At 39.7% G+C, this 22,269-nt stretch overlaps 1 protein-coding gene across 1 annotated transcript; it reads right to left on the bottom strand.

Annotated features, from left to right (window-relative positions):
• Positions 1-1,606: 1,606 nt before the first annotated feature.
• LOC124255679 lies at positions 1,607-6,172 on the bottom strand. The gene is made up of 2 exons (XM_046689572.1): positions 5,686-6,172; positions 1,607-3,541 (listed from the first exon to the last, which is right to left on the bottom strand). The coding sequence occupies exons 1-2, from the start codon at positions 6,162-6,164 to the stop codon at positions 2,620-2,622; spliced, it is 1,401 nt and encodes a 466-aa protein (XP_046545528.1). The 5' UTR covers positions 6,165-6,172; the 3' UTR covers positions 1,607-2,619.
• Between the last annotated feature and the right edge of the window lie 16,097 nt (positions 6,173-22,269).

The following is a 22,269-nucleotide window of genomic DNA, read 5'->3' as shown; positions in this document are numbered from 1 at the left end:
CCATGGATTAAGTAAGACAACATGAAGGTATGTATCAAAGGGATCAACAACAACAACAACGGATTTTGGTAATAACGCAGTAACAATAGGAAGAAGCCAACTGTTGAAGAGGCAGAACAAACATAGCAGACACGATTAATTAGCAGTGATGGCTGGAGAGCTTTGATCTGATGTTTTTATTGTAGGCGGTTGACATACCCTTGGTCTTTGTTAATTGAGGGCTTGTGTCGGATTTGAACTGCTCTGCCAGTTTTTTTGTCTTGAAGTGTTGGAGGTTTTTTGATAATAGTTCTACATTATCCCACTTAATGGTGTGATTAGGACAGTTGATGATGTGATCTGAGATGCTTGATTTTCGGGCTGATTTTTTGGCCGAAGTTAATTGTTCTTTGATTCTGGGGTTTATGGTGCGGACAGTTTCACCTACATAAGTCTCGCCGCAGTCACAGTTGATTTTGTCGACAGCATCTTTGGGTGTTTCTTGTTTAGAGGTTTTCCTACCATTGGCTTGGAGTAGGGTTTTGTATGGCGTAGAGCTGGTGAAATAGGTTTCGAGGTCGGCCTACTTGTTTCAAGAAACGGCTGATGTGCTGGGAAGTCTTTGGTATGAAGGGGAGATAGATTCGGATGCGTGCAGGTTAGAGTGTTTTGGCGGCCGGTGATGCTGATAATTTTGTCAACTAGTTTGGATGGGTAGTGGTTAAACTGGGTGAAAACATGGCGGAGTGCTGGATTTCTGCTATTGGGTTGGTAGAAAAGAGGTTGATAGATCGTCTGGTGAGGGTAGAGATTATGGCAGTTTTGGTTCTCAGGGGGTGGTTGGAGTCAAAGTGTATGTATTGGTCGGAGTGGGTTGGCTTTCTGTAGACACTGGTTTGGATCTTGCTGAGTGGGATTCTGGACACGAGGACATCTAGAAAGGGGAGCTGGGCGTTGTATGTCGTTATCTATGGTTAACTGGACGTGACGGTGTGTTTGTTGATACGTTGCAGGAGGATTTCTGGGTCTTAATCTTGTTGTAGGATGAAGAAGGTGTCATCGTGACTTTCTTGTACCAGCAGATAGGTTTGATGGACACCATTCTTAGTGCTTGCTGTTCAAAAGAGGTCATGTGAATATGTGTGAGGATTGGGGACAGAGGGGAACTCATGGGCAGAACCTGGATCTGCTCATAGTAGGCATCTCCCCAGGTAGAGTACGTGGAAGTGATGCAGACGGAAGTCAGGTTGACAATATAATCAGTGGAGAGGTTGGTGAGGGGTGTCTAGGTCGGTGATGTCGCGGTGGAGGATTTCATCGATAGGGGCACTAATGATGAGGTCCACTACATCATATCTATGGATCAGGGTGCCGTTGTACAAAGCGCTTAGCGCTTAGCGCTAAGGTGATCGTAACTCCCATGCCTTAACACAGACGTACGACTGGCGTAGCGCTAATGTTGCTAAAATGCTCCGGAGATTGGTCAGAAGCGAATTAGTTTATCCTGTTGGGGCAAGGCTTTTTTGTGACGTGTTAAACGGTACTGTAGAACTCTGTGTCTCTAGAGCGCACACGCAGTCTGGCCTTGGGTGGGGTCTTGTGGATGTAGAGTGGATGTAGTAAGCTTGTTTAAACATGTTTTATTCAGAAAGTGATTAGTATCTGAGACAAGTTCGTACAACTTATAAAACCCCCTATCTAAATTTGCACAAGCAACAGATAACAGACACAGAGGAAGATTGAAACATAGTTCCGGGCTGATTTCATGTTCATCCTAAAGTTGTTTGAGACTGGCTTTGTGTTGGCGGTTGAGTTTTGCAGTGGGATCTTTCTTGCGGTTGGTGGTGGGGTCTTGGAGGATCTTGTTAAACCATCTTGTGGACGTCTGGTGTGTTTAATATTATAAATAAATTGTTATCCATAAAGTACCATGCCTTTCTTGTTATTCATTAACTTTTAAAATGCCAGTCAAACAGATTGTTTTCAAATTTTGAGACTGCATTCTTTGTCGAAAGAAAGTGAGGTGATACTTGGTTTTAAAGAATTTGTACATTTTGAAAAATTGGACTTAGAAAAGTGTGTTCACCAAGTAGGTTTATAAGTACTGGTCGAATCGTTTTCAAATATGGAAAACAACTTGTTTGAGGTGCGATTCTCTAATTTATTAAATTGGAATGTATACATATTTTCAACTTTAACTAAAAAACCTAAGGAAATAGCCATAACATTAACACATTTGAATGGACTGTTTTCAAATTGTTAGATCACCTTCATATTCATGGGGGAGTTGCAGTGCAGAGTAATTAAATATATTTTTAATTCATCATGAAATATAAAAAAATACAAAATTTGAACTCGGTGAAAACAAGTCCCACTTCAAACTTATTCAAGCAATACCTTAACAATCAGTTAATGGCGTATTTGTTTATAGGACAAGTGCAGTGCGAAGTGTGATGCATATTTATCGAGGTGGTGAGTATTACAGCATATTTTGTTGCTTGCTATATTTGAACATAAGTAAACGTATTTATTGAATGACGTTGGGATCATATGCTCATTGAAATAGGGTGGATACTAGTATGTCCATATTTGGCGCATGGATGAAATAAGTCATGATATGATACGATGGCTATTTTGTGTTTAGCATGCTTTGTTTCGACATCTGTTCAACACAGCCCCTGCAAGGACATGAGCATACTGGTGTAGGAAGAGGTCCTGGGAAACAGAATCAGTTGTGTGTTCCTGTTTCGGGTTGCGGTAATGATGCAAATTAGCCAAGGACTGTTTCACTACCTGGGTTTGATAACCTGGCCTAAACTGTCGGACGTAATGGACGCTCATTTCTTCCACCGCATCAGGAATAATCATCGATTTTGGTGACCTTGTTACACGACTTGCTTTTTTTCTCGTCACATATAATAGCGGATGGATATCATATCGAAGTGCGTGTTGTTTCAGAGGAAAGTCGACTGTTGTCCTATTTGCGAATAGAGGATAGTACACGTTTCGGAAGAGAAGAGCTCCAGTTGCTTCCTGGCCATCAGTTGATTTGTTCATTAGCTCATCTGCCAGATCAACAAGACTCTTATGCTTCCTTGGAACAACGATTTCATCAAAATCATGGTAAATTACATATTTGGCCGTTCCTATTTGGGACAGACGACAGTCATGAAGGGTGCTTATTTGAGACCAATGAACATATCCCTGTGTGTAATTCTGGATCGGACTTGCAGGCAAAGTAAAGTTTCTCAGTTCAACTATACCTTCAGCTTCATACTCTTGTAGGATTCGCACAGCATCGTTTGACTGAGAGCAAAGATAGAAGATGAATTTGTCAATTCCAAATATACGGCTAAGCTCAATATTCCAGATTAATTGTGTCAGATTACTGTAATTGTTCCCAAAGGGTTTGCAACATCTTGTTATGTTGTTTTGTTTCTTCCTGGGATACCACACGGTGATGTTGTTCCTTGAAGAGATATCCCCGTATTTGTGCACGGAGAGAAAAGAGGGTTCACCAGCTCTTAATGGGCGAGGACAGATCACATAGCCGTTACAGTATCTGAAGTAGAAATACATGTTTTAGTGATAATCCCGCCAGGGTAGTAATGCCCCATATTGTAACTTATCATTCTATGTAAAACAAAGATCCATGTACAAGCATTAAAAAAATGTCCAGAAATGCTGACGGACATTTTCTTATCGAATCACGAATATAATTATGTGACATAAAACTGGTAAAACCTCCCCTATTTTGACAACGGATCTTGAATACAAATATTTCCAGCATAAACGTACTGCAATCATTTGGGTGAGAGAATAAGTATGGTTTTACGCCGCTTTAAGCAACAGGCACGGTGTACAGCAAACATGTTATTCTTCATATCATAAATTTGAAAGTTGTCTTTTTTCAGTGATGATTGTTTTTCCATCGACATGTATGTGAATGTTTTGTTACAGTCATGATTATATGTGAATCATAACTGAAATGTAGGTATTTACAATCGCCATTCGTTGTATGTTTTTCACGTGTTTATCATTTCATTAAATATACCCAAATAAGTACTCGACGTATTGTATTGTATCAATGCAGTAAACATGCGTTAAACAATGTCAAAACATATTTGCACATGAGGAAGTCACATTTCAATCAAATGATTATTCTGTCTGAAATAAATGGTGGACTACTCTAAGTTCTCCTTATGGTTTCGAAATATTGATAAGATTACAACGTCAAACGATAACGCTTTGATTTAAGTTGAGCAAGCTCTCAATGCTTCCTAAATATAAAACTTTGCAACCTCAATCAGGCTTACACGAAACAATTTGCTTGCTACGCGCCTGAAACTGTACTTCATTAAGAAAGTGCAATTCCAAATACTGCATATGTTACGACGCTCATGCTGTTGATCACTGGATTGTCTGGTCCAAACTCGATTATTTACAGACCACCGCCATATAGCTGGAATATTGCTGAGTGTGTACTGGCCCTGCGACATCGTCTTTTGTTGGTTACCCAGCCACGTTGATATTTCTGGGAACACATTGGCCGATCTTGCTGCCAAGGCAGCACTCAACAAATCTGTGACACCACCTGTGATCCAACACTCTGATTACAAAGCTGCTATTAGATCTTATATCCGTGATCTGATGCAAAAGAAGTGGGACACCCAAGTAGGTATCAATAAATTACATGCAATAAAACCAACTATCGGTTACACCTACTTGGGTTGTCAGTCCAGATTTGAAGAGGTCATCATACGACGTATTGGCCACACAAGGTATACTCATGAGTACCTATTAAAAGGTGAGAATCCTCCGTTTTGTATCCCTTGTGATGAAAGAATCACGGTCAAGCATGTCTTGCTTGACTGTGTTGAATATTCCATCACAAGGGATAACTAGTTCAAAGCACGAACCATGAAGGATCTTTTTACTGATATTAGTTCTCATTTAATTATTGCATTTTAAAAGAATTAGATTTGTTAACTCATTTGTAAATAGATACATATTTTATAATCGGTAGTTTAGATTAGTAACTGAGATTGTTAGTGGCTGTACCCTCAAAAGGGGTTGAAGTAGCGTAAAATTATTGTCCTCCTGAGAGGGTACGTAAGTCCCGAAACATTCAAAGGAAATTAAATTTACCAGCTGTTTTAAATGTAGTATTCTTGTCATTTTAATTTTGGATAAATTTGACTTCAATCGCCCGCGGCTGAAGGGATGATATAAATCCAGCTAGGGTCCATGCAGGTAGCAAAAGTAATGTAAGTCCCCATGGTCCCTAATTTGGTGATCTACCTTCAGTTGTTGGCGATCTATACTAAGTTTGTATATTGTATTGTCCAAATAGTGCTTTTAGTTTTAAATTTCCACCCTAGTTTAAGTTGTAATTGTGATATTCTAGTTGTTTTACTGTCCTTCGTAGACAGCTTTTTATCATATACATATATTCCATTTCAATGTCAAATATGTTCTCGTCACGATATGGCTGCAATATTGCCAATGTGACGTTAAATATTAACTCACTCACTCACTCACTATTTCTGAGTATCAACAACAACCCAACCAGCAAACCAATCATAATGAAAAAATTGTTCGGGACATATTGCATCGTGGCACCTTTAACAGTCCTGCCACCCTTAGAGACAGTTATGTATGACTCAAAGTCACTGAAATTGATGAGGAATTAAAGTTTCAACTTACATTCTCTTCTTTGTATTTCTTGGATAGCTGTTGCATTGTTGGACACCAATTGTTCTAACAGTTTTCCCATTGTGGTATTCAAGCATGCACGTGAACTTATGCTTGATGTCTTTTCGAATCATTGCGATGACTCGGACAACAGGCAGTCCATCTTTGTTGTCATTGTATCCGGCATAAACAAAAGTGACGTTGTCATTGACCCACTGGAATCCCCCAAATCTTCGTTTTGCTTCTTCCCTTTCTCTGCCATCTCTGGCACCTTGAAGCAAAGCCATAGAAGATGCTCTGGCTTCATCGACAACAGTATTTCCAAGAGAACCTTGCAGGTAGCCTTGTTTAGATGTGCCCAGTCCTTGGACTTCACAAGTCATCTTCATTTGTGTAAGTGTTCTGCTTTTCGTTTCTTTTCCATACCATATTTGGTTGTTATACAGGAAAATGAGGAGATACAATGTTAATGGTATGATAAGAACCGCCATGGCCTTCCCTTGGTCGATAGCCATGTCTTTGATCAGGCAACAGATGATTTCATTGCCTGCAAATTCAAAAGAACAAATGAGCATAACAAGGTTTAAATATGTGACGACCACTTGTCTATAACCAGGACTGGGCCAGCCGCACACCATTCGGTGGGGGAGTAGGGATACCGAATACAATTCTTTCACCATTTAACCTTTGTGTGTGTGCTGGCGATTTTGGTGCCTGACGCTGAGGGTGTGGGTTCGAATCCCGGATTAGAATCGAATCCCTGAAAGTCACATCAGCAATATTGCAGCCATATTTTGACGACAAAAAGTCATAAGCTGAGAATAAATATATGTGTACTTTCAAAAAAGCTGTCAGCAGAGTAAAGACAGTATAACAACCAGACTATCACAAAATAATTAATACTAGTTTGAGTTGAGTGTGAAATGCTGACAATTTTCAGAAACAGCAGAATACATTACTTTTACAACGTCACATTTTATAGAACACATAGTATCACCACTTGTTTAAAGTAATTCATAAACACAAAGACAGTATCGAACAAACGACTCTGGTATGAGTAGTGGTGTCGGGCGGATGTGGAAAGGGTTTCGCTGGATTATTACAGTAACATTTTCCTGTGACGATCCGGCTTAGAATTGGTCTTCAGCAACACATGCTTGTCATAAGAGGCGATTAACGGGGTCGGGTGGTCAGGCTCGCTGTGTATATGTCATCGTATCCCAATTGAGTAGATATAGGCTTATGATCACTGGGTTGTGTGGTCCAAACTCCGCCGCAATATAGCTGTAATGTTGCTGAGTGTGGCGTTAACACCCCGGTTACACCGGGCTTCCGACCGAGTTATGACCGAAAATTTGCCAATACTCGCCATCAGTCGCTAATATTCGCAATACGGTCGCAAATTAGTCTCAAAACGGTCTTCATAGACTCAAGCATGGTCTCTGTGGCCGCAATTACTCTCCATCGGTCGGAAAGGGGTTTGCGAGTGTTTTTGACTGTCAAACACACTCGCAAAAGATGTCCGACCGATGTCACAAGAGGTCTCAAATGTGGTCGCATTGAGATCGCTTTGGTCTCAATGCCCTCTCAATTCGGTCTCATTGATCGTAGCAAACTCCCCATTTGGTTCCATCAATGATCGCAAAGTTTTAGGTATTATGTTTTAGTTGTTATGTTTTAGTATTGCTCCTACTAATCCCGACTGAACTGTAACTCGATCGCATACACTCGCAGCGATCACCGATGGTCAGAACGCCACAGGGCTCGTACAGCACTCTCAGTGCGGTACCAAGTCTATTTTTGGTTGCACGGGGGTCGCAACTGGGTCGTAGCACACTCGCATATAGACTCGCAAACTAGAAGCGATTCTATTGAAACCCGATTGAGGTATATGAGACTAATAATCAGGTTGCAATAATCAGGTTGCAATAAAACTGGCGAATTTCCTGTTATCAGTCGCAATTTTGGTGTAACCGCAAATGGCGATCAAAGAACGACACCCTCTGCGAGTTCACGATCACGATGGTCGTGACACGATCTTAATGGGGTCGCGGTTCAGTGTGACCGTACCCTTAACACTAAACTAAGGAATCAAATTACATACTTCTTGTACGTACAGCGTCCACTGATAAGCAATAAATTATCTGATCTTTTGGAATGGCCTCTGCATTCTTTGTGTTTCATCTCACTCTAAGAGACTGTCACTGATTTTGTACCAAGTAATATTTCAAAAGCCCCAAATTAATACTCTTTTGTTTTAACCAAATAGAAGATGTCCATCAGGGGGAATGTTTGCTTTATATATTTCAGAACCGAATGTTTAGTCACATCGGGAGTGTTTCAGCCATATCGTGACTAAAAAAAGGTTTAGATTCATAGTACATTAGTAAAAATGTTTTAAAAAACCCACCTTGTCAACGAACGACAGCAAAAACAACTAAACCTTTACAGCTATAGATATGAAACTAGTATGAAAATAATACAAAAAACTATAGAAGACATTACAATTTACAAAGCACGCTGTAGAGAGCCAGGAAATGAAGGTACAAAGCCATAGGACCATAGTGAGTGAGTGAGTGAGTGAGTGAGTGGGTGGGTGGGTGGGTGAGGTGAGTGAGTGAGTGAGTGAGTGAGTGAGCGAGCGAGCGACTCTTCTCCCTCGTCGTAGCGTGAAAGTTAGATACACAGTGGCCATGAAAACTGACATGGCACAGACATAACTGACATAAAAGTTGATGAAATTATATCAGCCATTAATTCTGGATATATTTCAGGTGTAATCACAAAATTGTTCAAATAATTGTCTTCAACGTATTTACGCAGCCAACAGGTCAGGTATTATCGCTTTAGTAATGTAACACTATATTTCGAACTCGAATTAGATAATGTTTGACATAATATAACAGATGCGTAGCAAGCCATTTCTTGTCGTGTCAGCACGATAGGTTACAAAGCTTCATATACTACCCATCAAACGTTTAGACTCACTTACAGCATTCGCCTAACTTGGGGGAACCAACTGAACACCTTTTGCAGATGAATTGCATGAGGATCATGCATCAAAATGCTGAAAAGCATGTGCAAATATGGTGCATGTGAACAACTGCGTTTTGGTGTATATTTAAGTGTCTGTTAAGAATTCAACAGCATGAGCATCGATCTTCGCAATTGGGAACCGATGACATGGTCAACCAAGTTAGTCGCCTCTTTCGACAAGCATGGGTTACTGAAGAACAATATTCTGACCGGGACCTTCACGGGTACCAGGCCAGCGAGCCTGACCACCCGATCCTTATAGTCATATTTCAACCTGGTGATGAAAATATGACCAATTGACTGTAGAAACCTAGTTGATAAACCAAGTAGACTCAACAGATTGTCTGGTACAGAATTGATTATTTACAGACCGCCGCCATATAGCTGGAATATTGCTGAGTGCGGTGTAAAACTAAATTCACTCACGCACTCGCTGACATGGCTGTTGATCAAATCAAATGCGCATCACACTGCGTCTTTATACGTGAGTGCTGTTTCATACGGACTGACTGACTGACTGAGTTTGGTTTTACGCCGCTTTTAGCAATATTCCAGCAACATCACGGCGGGGGACACCAGAAATGGGCTTCACACATTGTACCCATGTGGGGATTCGAACACGGGTTTTCGGCGTGACGAGCCAACGCTTTAACCACTAGGCTACCCCACCGCCCCCGTTTCATACGGAACATATGGCAATGTGTAAGAGACAATTGTTTTATGCCGCTTTAATATCGCCTTTAATTGGGTCCAATCGTTGTTCCCAATAGAACTGGACCAGGAGCTTCACGACTGAAACCACTTTGCTAAACGACCGACCTCGACTATCATTACAATGTAAATATATTTTAACAACGAAGGATACCTTCACGACAGAAACACTAGAACCACCGACCTCTACCCCAGACTATCATTACAGTATAAATATATTTTACCTTGAAACAGTGAAGGAGACCTTCCAGATCGAACACACTATGCTAAACCACCGACCGCTACTCTACAGAGTGAGTGAGTGAGTGAGTTTGGTTTTACGCCGCTTTTAGCAATGTTCCAGCAATATCACGGCGGGGGACACCAGAAATGGTCTTAACACATTGTACCCATGTAGGGAATCGAACCCGGGTCTTCGGCGTGACGAGCGAACGCCTTAACCACTAGGCTACCCGCTACTCTAGATTATCATTACAAAGTAAATATATTTTACCTTGAAACAATGAAGGATACCTTCACGACAGAAAACACTAGAACCACCGACCTTTAATTCAGGCTATCGTTACAATGTAAATATATTTTACCTTGAGTGAGTGAGTGAGTTTAGTTTCACGCCGCACTCAGCAATATTTCAGCTATATGGCGGCGGTCTGTAAAAAATCGAGCCTGGACCAGACAATCCAGTGATCAACATGAGCATCGATCTGCGCAAGTGGGAACCGATGACATGTGTCCACCAAGTCGGCGAGCCTGACCACCCGATCCCGTTAGTCGCCTCTAACGACAAGCATTGGTTACTGAAGGTTCATTCTAGCCCGGACCTTCACGGGTTATTTTACCCTGAAACAATAGAGGAGACCTTCACGACCGAGATCACTGTGCTAAACTACTGACCTCTACTCTAGACTATCCCTACAATGTAAATATATTTTACCTTGAAACCATTAACGAGTCCTTCACGACTGGAAACACTAAACTAAACCACCAACCTCTGCTTTAGACTATCGTTACAATGTAAATATTTTTTACCTTAAAACCACGAAAGAGACGGATGTAGAGTACATGGGTTTGGTCATGACTGAGTGCGACAGAGACTTTTGCAGCTATATATCCCAAATCTCTGCAAATATGTTGTAATTTCAAAGTACGGTCTCTGCTGATGAAATTGACTAGGCAAAGTTAGTGGTAGGAAAATGGCATTAGTATTGAATAATAAAACTGGACTTTAAGTGTAGTTTAATCGATGGTCAAACGTGCAGATGGTAATATAATGCTTATCAGTGTTTGACTAGGCTCGCGTCGAAATCGATGTTTGCAGACTTACTGTATGTGTGTGTATGTATATTCATGTTTGGAGAGAGACAGAGATGGCGATTAAATACACACAGACACTCGCACACGTACGCACATAGGCACACACACACACACATACGGACAGATACCTACTTGTCAAGTCCTTAACGCAGGACTACGTTATGAGAGCCACTGCAATGGATGCTTTGAGAGCTGAAACTAAATATAACTTGGAGTACAGTCATCACTGAAATATTACCAGAAACCATCTGTGGCAGATATAATGCCGCTTAGTAGTTTACTAAATCGACAGTGTTATTAAGTAAAAATGCGTTCCTAAATCATTAAAGAATAATTATTACATCAGATTCCGTATTTTGATATTTGCGGTTATTCTCATGAGTGGTAACGGTTAGGCACGCAATGGAGGCAGAAAGTCGCGAGTTTCCAAGAAATCAATAGAGAAACGGGATTTGGCCGTAGACTACGGGAGTGAGTGAGTAAGCTTACATTAACCAATCAGTGTAACGGGTTGAGTCACCAATCTGTGCTGCCAGGTATTCATCCAATCACTACACGCATGATTTCAAAGTCAGATATAGTTTTAGCGAACCAAAACGATATTTTGGAACCTGTGACAAAGATCAGGTCAGACTCGAAACACCAAAAAGACCCGTTTAACACCAGAAGAAGTCTTCACCTGACGGACGCCTATTCACGTCACTCAGTTCCCATTAGGGTACAAGCTGGGGTGTCTGGGGGGATGTCATTGCTTTCCTCCGGGTCAGGGATGTTCCTGGCTTTACAAATGTTATGTAGTACAGCACAGGCCACAATCACATGACAGGCTTTATGGGGACTGAGCCTCAGCTCAACATGAAGAGCATGAAATCGCCTCTTCAACTGCCTGATTCCCTTCGGGTTCTCTTGTGGGAACTGTTGAAAAAATCAAATTGCAATAGGACTAGAAAAACACATCAATAATTTAGCTTGCATTTCACACAATGAAACAATTCAATATACCTGCAAAGCACTTACATATCAATGTGACATCATGAATTGATAACATGGCCACGTGTAAATATGTTCTTGTGTCACATTACAGTTCCTTGATCACATTTTTGCTACACTAGAGAAACCTGTCCTTCCTAAAATGGACATTGATTTTTCCACTTCAGACCTTTGTTTATTTTTCTTTGAGGATAAGGTAAAAATGCTCATTCAAGATGACCCAACAAATATAATATTCAATACAAATTAAAATTAGTTTGCCTGACCAATATTATCTTTAAACAGTGATATAAAGCAGGACTTTTTTGTATGGCCTCCAGTTTATATTGTCTAGTAAAGAAACATCTAAATGTATCCTTGTGAAGACCAATAAATGCATTCTATTGTATTTATCACGTTCAGGTATTATTCATGGGATAACAAAATGCATTTGAGTAAATGTTCCAAATAATTGGTAAGAGTGTCTCATAAATAATTTTGACAATTCAAAGTTGAAGATATAGACATATAAAAGTGGCAAAAACATATATCTTCAAATCATAATGGAATTCTATTGGCGTGAAATGTCCAATAAAGCTTTGAAAATATACTGCCTCAGTAATAAATCAATTACACTCAAATTAAACACTGGATTGTATTCATTTTATTTGAACAAGTTCACATTTCATTTCGAGATCATAATTTTGCAATAACCCATTTAAACTTTTGACATTCCTAAAATAAGGGAAGTAAGTCTAATTGAATTAACTTACCGGTTATACGCAAGTTGGTGAGCATTGTTCTGCCGGAGGTATGGTGTCAGAAGCCAAGTTTTTTAGGGATACCCACTGTCTCCTAATAAATGAAAGTTGCCTGGTACCCTCCTTGTTTCAAAGAGAACTTGGAGGCCACTTTCTCGAAGGATCGGTGCATCATGTGTTGATCCTGGCCACTTGGCGACGACGTCGGTAATCCGGTAATGCGCATCAAAAACTAGTTGGGTGTTGATTGAGTGGTAGTGTTTTCGGTTCACAAACGCAGGTTCGTTCACGTGTGGTGCGATTATTAGAACATGGGTCCCATCAATGACACCGGCCACATTTGGATAGTTTGCAACGCGAGCGAACTCATTAGCGTTATCGTTTAATTGTCTTTGACACAATGGAACCGAGACGAATCTCTGCACAATATGAGGTGCATTTAGAGCAGCTCACGTCTGCGCTACAGCCCGACTTACTGTTGGTTGTGAAATATCCATGTCATCTGCATTGCAAAGCTGCATTATGCCTGTATCCAAAAACCTCAATGTTACAAGCACTTTGTATAGGGCTGGTAAGGACCGGTTTCTAAAGGTAAGTGCATCGATTTCATCCGATATCAAGCCTGTCACAAACTCTATCCCTCCTCTGTCAAGACGATAACGTCGTAATAACTCTCTGTCGGTGTACATATCAAAAACATTCTTCCTAGTGTGAAATTTTGCGTTTCCGTGAGCCGCCATATTGGATAACTAAGAATTTTCTTAACTAGTTAGGTGTCCTCATAAGGTTTCTGAAAGTTAAGAAGAAAACTAAGAACAAAATTGCTTGTCTAAGTTTTTTCTTACAAGTTAAGAACGTTGTTATGGAAACTAAGAATTCTTAGTGGATTTAAGAATTCTTAACACTTAAGAAAATTCTTAGAAGCTTTATGAATACCGCCCCAGAACCGATAACAAACATGACCAACTCTTGAAACATTTACCAGAATTATGGTTACTACTAAACATATTGTATGAAATTTAACGTTTTCATCTATCGATACGTGTTGCAAGATAAAACCATACCAATTATGAACCAATCTCGAGAACAATCTCCTTTTGAGGTCACGGAGCCCACAGGTAGTTTTTAGATGTCATACTATTTAGCAATAAATCTCACTGGTTTGTGAAAGGCTTTGAAGCGATTACTTGAGTGAATCGCTTTCTGTCAGAGCTACAGATAACTTTTCTGGTCAGTTATGTACTGTGTGCATCTCAATTGGGTATCCTAATTTTCCTTTGAGTAATCAAATAAATGTACCCACCTCACTCAAACTCAGTTCGGTATTTAAATGTTGGTTTACATCTTTGTTATTTATAGTTGATCAGTAATATGAGAAACGATAATAAAAACTGTAGGTTCAGGTGCTGAAATAGAACCTCTCAATATACCTCAGTTATTTTATCTAGTTTTGTTTGTACGAATGTTATTATTAAATTTATTGAGTATTTTCAAAACGTCAAGAGTACTTGTACCCAAAAGTCCTCACAGGAGTTGAGTTTTCACATAAATATTTACGTGATACGCAGCTTATCTGTACCTCTGTATGTTGATGATTTTATTACTCCTTGTGTCAAATTTATATGTACTATTGAAGGGCATTTAAAGATATATTTAAATGTATCCATATTTAAACACATAAGTCTTGGATCAATAGTTTTCAAAATAAGACACTAATTGTACAGACTGTCGTAAGAAATGTAAACACCAAGATCCGGAAAAATGAATATCAGATGACACGCCTATTCAAAATAAACAGAAGCCAAGTTCCTTGGTATTATTTTTACCAACTTGAGTGAGTTAAGTCACATCAAGTTATAGATATAGTAATAATTTAAGGTAATTTATCAACTTGACCACTGGGTCTTGTGCAGACAACACTATGGGTTGAATCTGCCAGTATTAAGCGGTTTCACCCCAATTCGGCTCCTACACCCCTCCAAGAACGGGGTAAATTTGACGGGTCATCATTTGATGTCATCCCCGCAAATTTATACCGAGATGTTCCTGTTACAAAATAGTTGTAGCTCGTAATTCTTGTATTCTCTGTTATTTTTACTAATACACAAATCCATATTATTGAAAAAGAAATATCTATTTCTGTTAAAATTTTCTGGTTTAACACCACCTTCGTTGTATACAGAATACACTTTAGTCGAGATAGGTGTTTCAATGCGACACCGACATTGAGTAATAATGAATATAATGTAGTAGTGAGTGAGTGAATATTTAACGTCACATCGGCAATATTTCAGCCATATCGTGACGAGAACATATTTGACAGTGAAATGTAATATGTGTATATTACAAAAAAACGGTCTGCAAAGGACAGTAAAACAACTAGAGTATCACAATTACAACTAACACTAGTGTGGAAATTTAAAGGAATAGCACTCTTTGGACAATACAATATAAAAACTGGCTATAGATCGCCAACAACTGAAGGTAGATCACCATACTAGGGACCATGGGGACTCATAGTACTTTTGCTACCTGCATGGACCCTAGCTGGATGTATATCATCCCTTCAGCTGCGGGCGATTGAAGTCAAATTTAGCCTAAATTAAAATGACAAAAATACTACATTAAAAACAGCTGGTAAATTTAAATTTCCTTTGAATGTTTCGGGACTTACGTACCCTCTCAGGAGGACAATAATTTTACGCTCCTTCAACCCCCTTTGAGGGTACAGCCGCTAACAATCTCAGTTACTAATCTAAATTACCAATAATAAAATATGTGCCTATTTACAAGTCATTTAACAAATCTAATTCTTTTAAAAATGCAATAATTAAATGAGAACTATATTATTAAAAAGACCCTTTATATTTCGTGATTTGAAATAGTTATCTCTTGTGATGGAATATTCAACACAGTCAAGCAAGACATGCTTGACCTTGATTCTTTCATCACAAAAAGATGCTAATATAATGTAGTACAGCCCACAGATTAGTGAAACGGTAAAATGGCAATACTAAAACTACATGCATAGTCTAAAGTATATGAAAATGTTGCTAACAGTTGGTTAGAACAGGAAGCAGTATGACAAATATACTTAACAGATCCACGTTAAATAGCGAGGAGAAACTTTAATAACCAATGAAGATCATCACACGTGAAGAGCACCCTCCTCGTGGTATGGACCCGGGGCAGAATACCATTGCCATTGACTGTCTGTTGAGTTTGTTTTATCATTTACTAATTCCATAGTTCCGTCATGTCTGGGCGGATTAAAAGTTGCATTTCATTTTTGAAATCAGTTCGTTACATTTTTTTAGCCGCTTTTACACCCATTACAGCAATATGACGTCAGTGACTAATGAAATGGTTTCAACAAATTGATTAATTAATTAATGTTAAAAGGTACCACAAAATACGAAAATTCATTATATAGAGCGCAATGACATAACTGCCGTTAAATACATAAGTTCAGACAGGACGCTTAAATCACAAGATTCAGGAAGTGAATGCATAGAGGGTTGACATAACGGCAAGAGACCTCGGTATGTTTCCATCAGGGTCTGGGGCGGTGGGGCAGTCTAGTGGTTAAAGCGTTCACTCGTCACGCCGAAGACCCGGGTTCAATTATCCATATCAGTCCAATGTGTGAAGCCCATTTCTGCTGTCCCCTGTCGTGATATTGCTGAAATGCTGTTAAAAGCGGCGTTCAACTTAACTCACTCACTCCATCAGGGGCAGACACATTTTCAGATAAAGTACACCACAAAAACGTTGTTTTGAATGTGGAAAAATCTACACAGTCAAGCCTAATATGCTTGATCGTTGTAGATCTGTGGGAACGGTTACAATGCGGTTGGTCTTTTCTTTGTAATGAATAGGAATGGGTGAGGTAAATATGACCTATACGACATGAACGTTTCACAACCTCACCTTGACCAACCGTTGAAGATCCGGGTTAGAATTGATCTTCAGTAACCCATGCTTGTCGTAAGACGTGACAAAGGGGATCGGGTGGCCAGGCTCGCTGACTTGGTTGGGCACACGTCATCGGTTCCCAACTGCGTAGATCGATGTTAATACTGTTGATAACTAGATTGTCTGGTCCAGACTCGATTATTTACAGACGGCCGCCATATAGCTGTAATATGGTAAAACTAAACTCACTCACTCAACGTGACAAATTAGTCCTGTGAATGGATACTGTCGAGTGGCTGCGTCATTGTTGTCTCAATGCATTATATAATTATATAAGGTATTTCATTGTTATAAACATACAAGAGAGCAGATACTAACGTGTATTTATACAGACACTGGGAGAGTTGTGCATGTAATGTCACTGCGACTATGTCCGTCACAAACGATATAAAGGTATGATTACAATGTGGAAATAACGGCAGGTCCAACTCATTACTTCATTAATATAACAAACAGAGGATGAGGGCGACTTTATCCAGAATATGTTGTACACCATTTCAACAAGTTCAAAACGTGGTTTTAACATTGACGAAATAATTTCACACAGCTAACTGTACGAATGAGAGTGAACTGAATGAAGAAGAGGCCGTACAATCACTACATAAGCAAATGCCGCAATAACGTCAAGTGGCGTAAAATATGTATAGTATGACCAGAAAATATAGTAGGTGAGTGAGTTTAGTTTAACGCCGTTTTTAGCAATATTCCAGCAATATCACCAGAAATGCAAATCGCACATGGTACCCATGTGGGGAATCAAACCCGGAACATTGACGTGACGAGCAAATACTTTAACCACTCGGCTACCTCACCGCCCCCGAAAATATGTTTCGCCCGGGCGTGCCAGAATCCTGCATGTACGTTCCAAACCAGGCGTATTATAAACAAAACTATTTTAGCCACTAGAAAGCCATTTCCTCATCAGAAGGCACTGAAATTTGCATCATCTTTGAAAAGTATTTTGGCAAACGCCTTATCGCATTGTTTAGTATGACCAGAAATTATTAGTTTTAGAAATATGTTTAATTGGATTTCTAGTATAAAAAAACTTGACCAGCTATCAAGTGCTTGGTTTTATTCAAGAGAGACAACTCCGTTAATTCTTTTTCATTAGTTTGTGAAGATTTATCCCCCTTTGTTTACTTGCTAGCAGACGACATTTTCAGTGATCCTCAGTTTGGATGATTTAGAGAAGAGGAATTTGAGTTTACAGTACTATAAGGACATCAGATCAGCTAAAGTGATTTCAAGTAGAACAGGCATCCCTTTGTCCACGTTTCGATACAGATTCTTGTACCGTTGTCAAGCAAGACGGTACAAGAATCTGTATCGAAACGTCGCAATCACGAAATAAAGAAGTTGTTATCCATAAAAACTTGTTCCATATTGCACGTCTCAACTTCTAAAATGCCACTCAAACAAGAGGTATGTAAGGTATACAATATTCATACGGTCCGGACACATAGCGACGGGTTTGACTTTTAGAGGTAGGGAAGTGAGTCAGAGGTATGTAAGGTATACAATATTCATACGTTCCGGACAAATAGCGATGGGTTTGACTTTTAGAGTTAGGGAAGTGAGTCAGAGGTATGTAAGGTATACAATATTCATACGTTCCGGACACATAGCGACGGGTTTGACTTTTAGAGGTAGGGAAGTGAGTCAGAGGTATGTAAGGTATACAATATTCATACGTTCCGGACACATAGCGACGGGTTTGACTTTTAGAGGTAGGGAAGTGAGTCAGAGGTATGTAAGGTATACAATATTCATACGTTCCGGACAAATAGCGATGGGTTTGACTTTTAGAGTTAGGGAAGTGAGTCAGAGGTATGTAAGGTATACAATATTCATACGTTCCGGACAAATAGAGATGGGTTTGACTTTTAGAGGTAGGTAAGTGAGTCAGAGGTATATAAGGTATACAATATTCATACGTTCCGCACACAGAGCGTGATGAGTTAATATTTAACGTCACATCGGCAATGTTTCAGCCATATCGTGGCGAGAACAATTTTGACGTTGATAAAGAGTATGTGTATATTATTAAACCTGTCGTCAAAGGCAGTAAAAAACCTAGACTATCACAGTTAAATTATAACTATAGTCCGTTTGGCTCAAAATGGGATCGATGAATTGCAATCTAACTCGAAAACTACTAAACTGACTGACTGAGTTTGGTTTTACGCCGCTTTTAGCAATATTCCAGCAACATCACGGCGGGGGACACCAGAAATGGGCTTCACACATTGTACCCATGTGGGGACTCGAACCCGGGTCTTCGGAGTGACAAGCCATCGCTTTAACCATTAGGCTACCCCACCGCCCCACTAAACAAATAGTACTCAATGAAACACTGATCATGCTTAGATCAAGTTAGATGTATCATATAATACTGATAAATATTTACGTATCCAGCTGAATGAATTGGTCTCAAAATTCTGAACTGGTTATTGTACTAAGGTGCGCAACAGTACGGAACCCAGTCAACAGGAACCGAGACTGTTGTGTAATCAATGTTTTGACTTGCATAGTGATGGGTTTGATATGTAGATGTAGGGAAGTGTGTCAGGGGTATGTCATGTATCCAATATTCATACGTTTCGCACATAAAGCGATGGGTTTGATATGTAGATGTAGGGAAGTGAGTCAGAGTGAGTGAGTGAGTGAGTGAGTTAAAACTTTAAATCACATCGGCAATATTTCAGCCATATCGTGACTAAAACTACTTCTTAATTCATAATACATATGTATAATATGTAAAACCCTGTCAACGAAGGACAGTAAAATTACTAGATTATCACAAAATGAGTTAAAAGTAGAAAATTATTTTTGGACAATACAATGTAAAAATGGGCTAGTGATCGCATACAACTGTTGGTAGATCACCATACTAGGGACCACGGGGACTTACAGTGCCTTCGCTACCTGCATGGACCCTAGCTGGATTTACACCATCCCTTAAGTCATTGATGTTCATGCTGAGATTTAGCCATATATTAAAATGACAAAAATACTTGTAGACTTAAATTTACTTGAAATGTTTTGGGACCTACGTACGAAGTGAGTCAGAGGTATGTCATGTATACAATATTAATACGTTCCGCGCACAAAGGGATGTGTGTGATGTTGTAAATGTAGCGAAGGCAGCCAGGGACATGCCATGTATACAATATTCATACGTTCCGCACACAAAGCTATGGGTTTGCTGTGTAGATGTAGCGAAGTGAGTTAGATGTAACGTATGCAATATTCATTATTCAAATTAAAGGAAACAAAAATACTTTTATTCGATAAAATATTCATCCAGTTCACAGTTCGAATTTTATCCCTACTTGTGTTTCAACTAATTAATATTGTATATCTGATACAAATGCTCTCCTATCTTATACCATGCTTATCTCCTCTCTGAAATATTTATGCACTAGATCCTTTAAAAACGAAACTGGTAAAATATAATTCTAATGTTATCTTGTTCATACATTAGTGAGTGAGTGAGTGAGTGAGTGAGTTTAGTTTGAGTTTTGGTTTACGTTGCACTCACCAATATTCCAACTAAATGGCTGCGGTCTGTAAATAATCGAGTCTTGACCAGACAAGCCAGTTATTAACAGCATGAGCATCGATCTGCGCAATTGGGAACCGATGACATGTGTCAACCAAGTCAGCGAGCCTGACCACCCGATCCCGTTAGTCGCCTCTTACGACAAACATGGGTTATTGAAGGCCAATATTCTAACCCGGACCTGCACGGGTTTGTTCATATACTAATGTTATCCATAAAACATTCAATTGAATACAATAATTTTGTGGCGATAAGCTATCCTCACTCATTCAGAATAAATGTTTGACATACAGACGTAGACTGAGTGGTTCAAACAATAGGTTTTCCTTACCTGATCCGAATCAAGTCAGTCTGAGGATCTTGCGCCCGAGAAAACAGCAGCCTGAGATGTGATATTCAAAGAGTTGAAGTCTGATTTGCATAAATAAATCGCTTCAAACTATGAAATGGCTTTTTCACACTTGAGTTTCATAATTTTCACGTTGCTTTGAAACATATTGAAGGACCTGTAATGCTGACCCAGGATGTGAGCCGTCTCACTTCGCTCATTTGCAATCATCCTCACAAATCATACCCTCGTTCCAGTCTCCACGGTGATGATATATAATAATTCAATTGTATAGCGCCTAATTTCCAGGCTAGGCCTGCTCAACGGCGCTTTTGAGTCAACAGATTTCATGTCCATTGGGATGGAGTTCCAGAGTCGAGGAGCATATACAGAGAAGGCATTTTCAGCGAGTTGAGTAGACGTTGATGGGATGAGAGTTGCTGCTTGGTTGAGGATCTGAGAGTTCTTGCGGGCTGGTAAAGATTAAGAAGGTCTTTGAGATACTGTGGTGAGGAGTCCACATTAAGTGTGTAGTACGTGAGAAAAAGACGTTTGAATGTGATACGGTGCTTAACAGGAAGCCAGTGGAGTTGCCATAGGATGAGTGAGATGTGTTCATTTGGGCGAGTACGGATGAATATTCGTGCTGCTTTGTTGTGGATTCGTTGAAGGTGCGAGATGACAGTTGATCTGGACAAAAGGGAATTACCATAATCTAATCTTGAAGTGACAAAGGACATTTGACACATCTGTCGGTTTTATGGTTATATGAAACTGCTGATCATCAGCATAACCATGAAACAGCAGTGAGTGACTCCTGATTATATCTCCTAGAGGCTGAATATATACTGAAAACAATATGGGGCCCAAAACAGATCCTTGTTGGACGCCATGTTGGGCTGTTACTGATCTTGATGTAGAACCGTCAACACACCTGTAGTACCAAAGGTGTGACGTAGACGAGACAGAAGACTGATGGAATCAAAGGCCGCTGAGAGGTCAAGCATGACAAGCATGATGATATACCGGTAACTACCCTCTGTGACACACATCATTGATTTCATAGAATTATACCACAGAATTACGATACGATTTTAACCCATGACCAAAATGTTGACATGTGTAACATCGGTGTAGTTTGGGACATACTCCGATATTAAAATATCCGATTTTAATTCATTGCGGAATAGTTGAACAAGCAAACATTAAGAGATATACATTAAGAGATATCTGCCGCTAAAAATCCTTCCAGCGTAAAGATTTGAGCTTTGAGCAAAGGACAGACCTTTTTTAAGGTTATCTAAGGTTAACATTAGTAACTAAGTTCAAACTCAGTAAAGGTTGTTTTGTACAACGGCACCCATTGGTACAGGCGTGTTGTGCTCAAGTAAATATGACACGAATCGCTGTATTTGTCTACCAACTCAGCAGAAGACATACATTATTCAGAGGTCAGCATCACCGGATTGTCTTAGCTGATCCTTATCCGTCAGGCACAAAAGTTCAGGCAAACAGAATGTGTAATAACTTGTGACATAACTGTACAAGTCATCCTGGTTGCCCAGTTTGATCACCTTGTTGGACCATCAATAGGGTGCTGTGGACGCTTTCTACCCCAGGGCCTAGATTTTCGAAGCTCTCTTAGCGCTAAGATAGGCGTAAGTTAATGTTAATGTATAGCACTCACGACTATCTTCGCGCTATGCGCGTTTTGAAAATCTAGGCCCAGGTCTACACGCAGGAGACACTATTAGCGTTACCCAGCACTCACTACGAGTTGTTGTCGTAAAATGCCTAGACTGATTACTTCCAATCGCAATCTGGCATCAGGACGTCTTGAAACCCGAGAGTCCCAGTGTTATCTTCACTAAATATTTACATCATTAATTCATTTGATCACCCCAAGTAGTAGTAGAGGTTTTTTTTGCCGCACATGC

This window comes from Haliotis rubra, unplaced genomic scaffold (genome assembly GCF_003918875.1).
Source record: "Haliotis rubra isolate DU_JTF1 unplaced genomic scaffold, ASM391887v1 Scf605, whole genome shotgun sequence".
Taxonomy (NCBI): Eukaryota; Metazoa; Mollusca; class Gastropoda; order Lepetellida; family Haliotidae; genus Haliotis; species Haliotis rubra.
The sequence above is the reverse complement of the archived record's forward strand: the minus strand, read 5'-3'. Positions and strand labels throughout refer to the sequence as shown.

Bases quoted from the DNA above. Each gene is read 5' to 3' on its own strand.
- LOC124255679 (XM_046689572.1), bottom strand. From the start codon at position 6,164: ATGGCGGTTCTTATCATACCATTAACATTGTATCTCCTCATTTTCCTG. The intron at 3,542-5,685 runs GTAAGTTGAAAC...TTTCTACTTCAG, and splicing joins AGAAATACAAAGAAGAGAAT to ATACTGTAACGGCTATGTGA.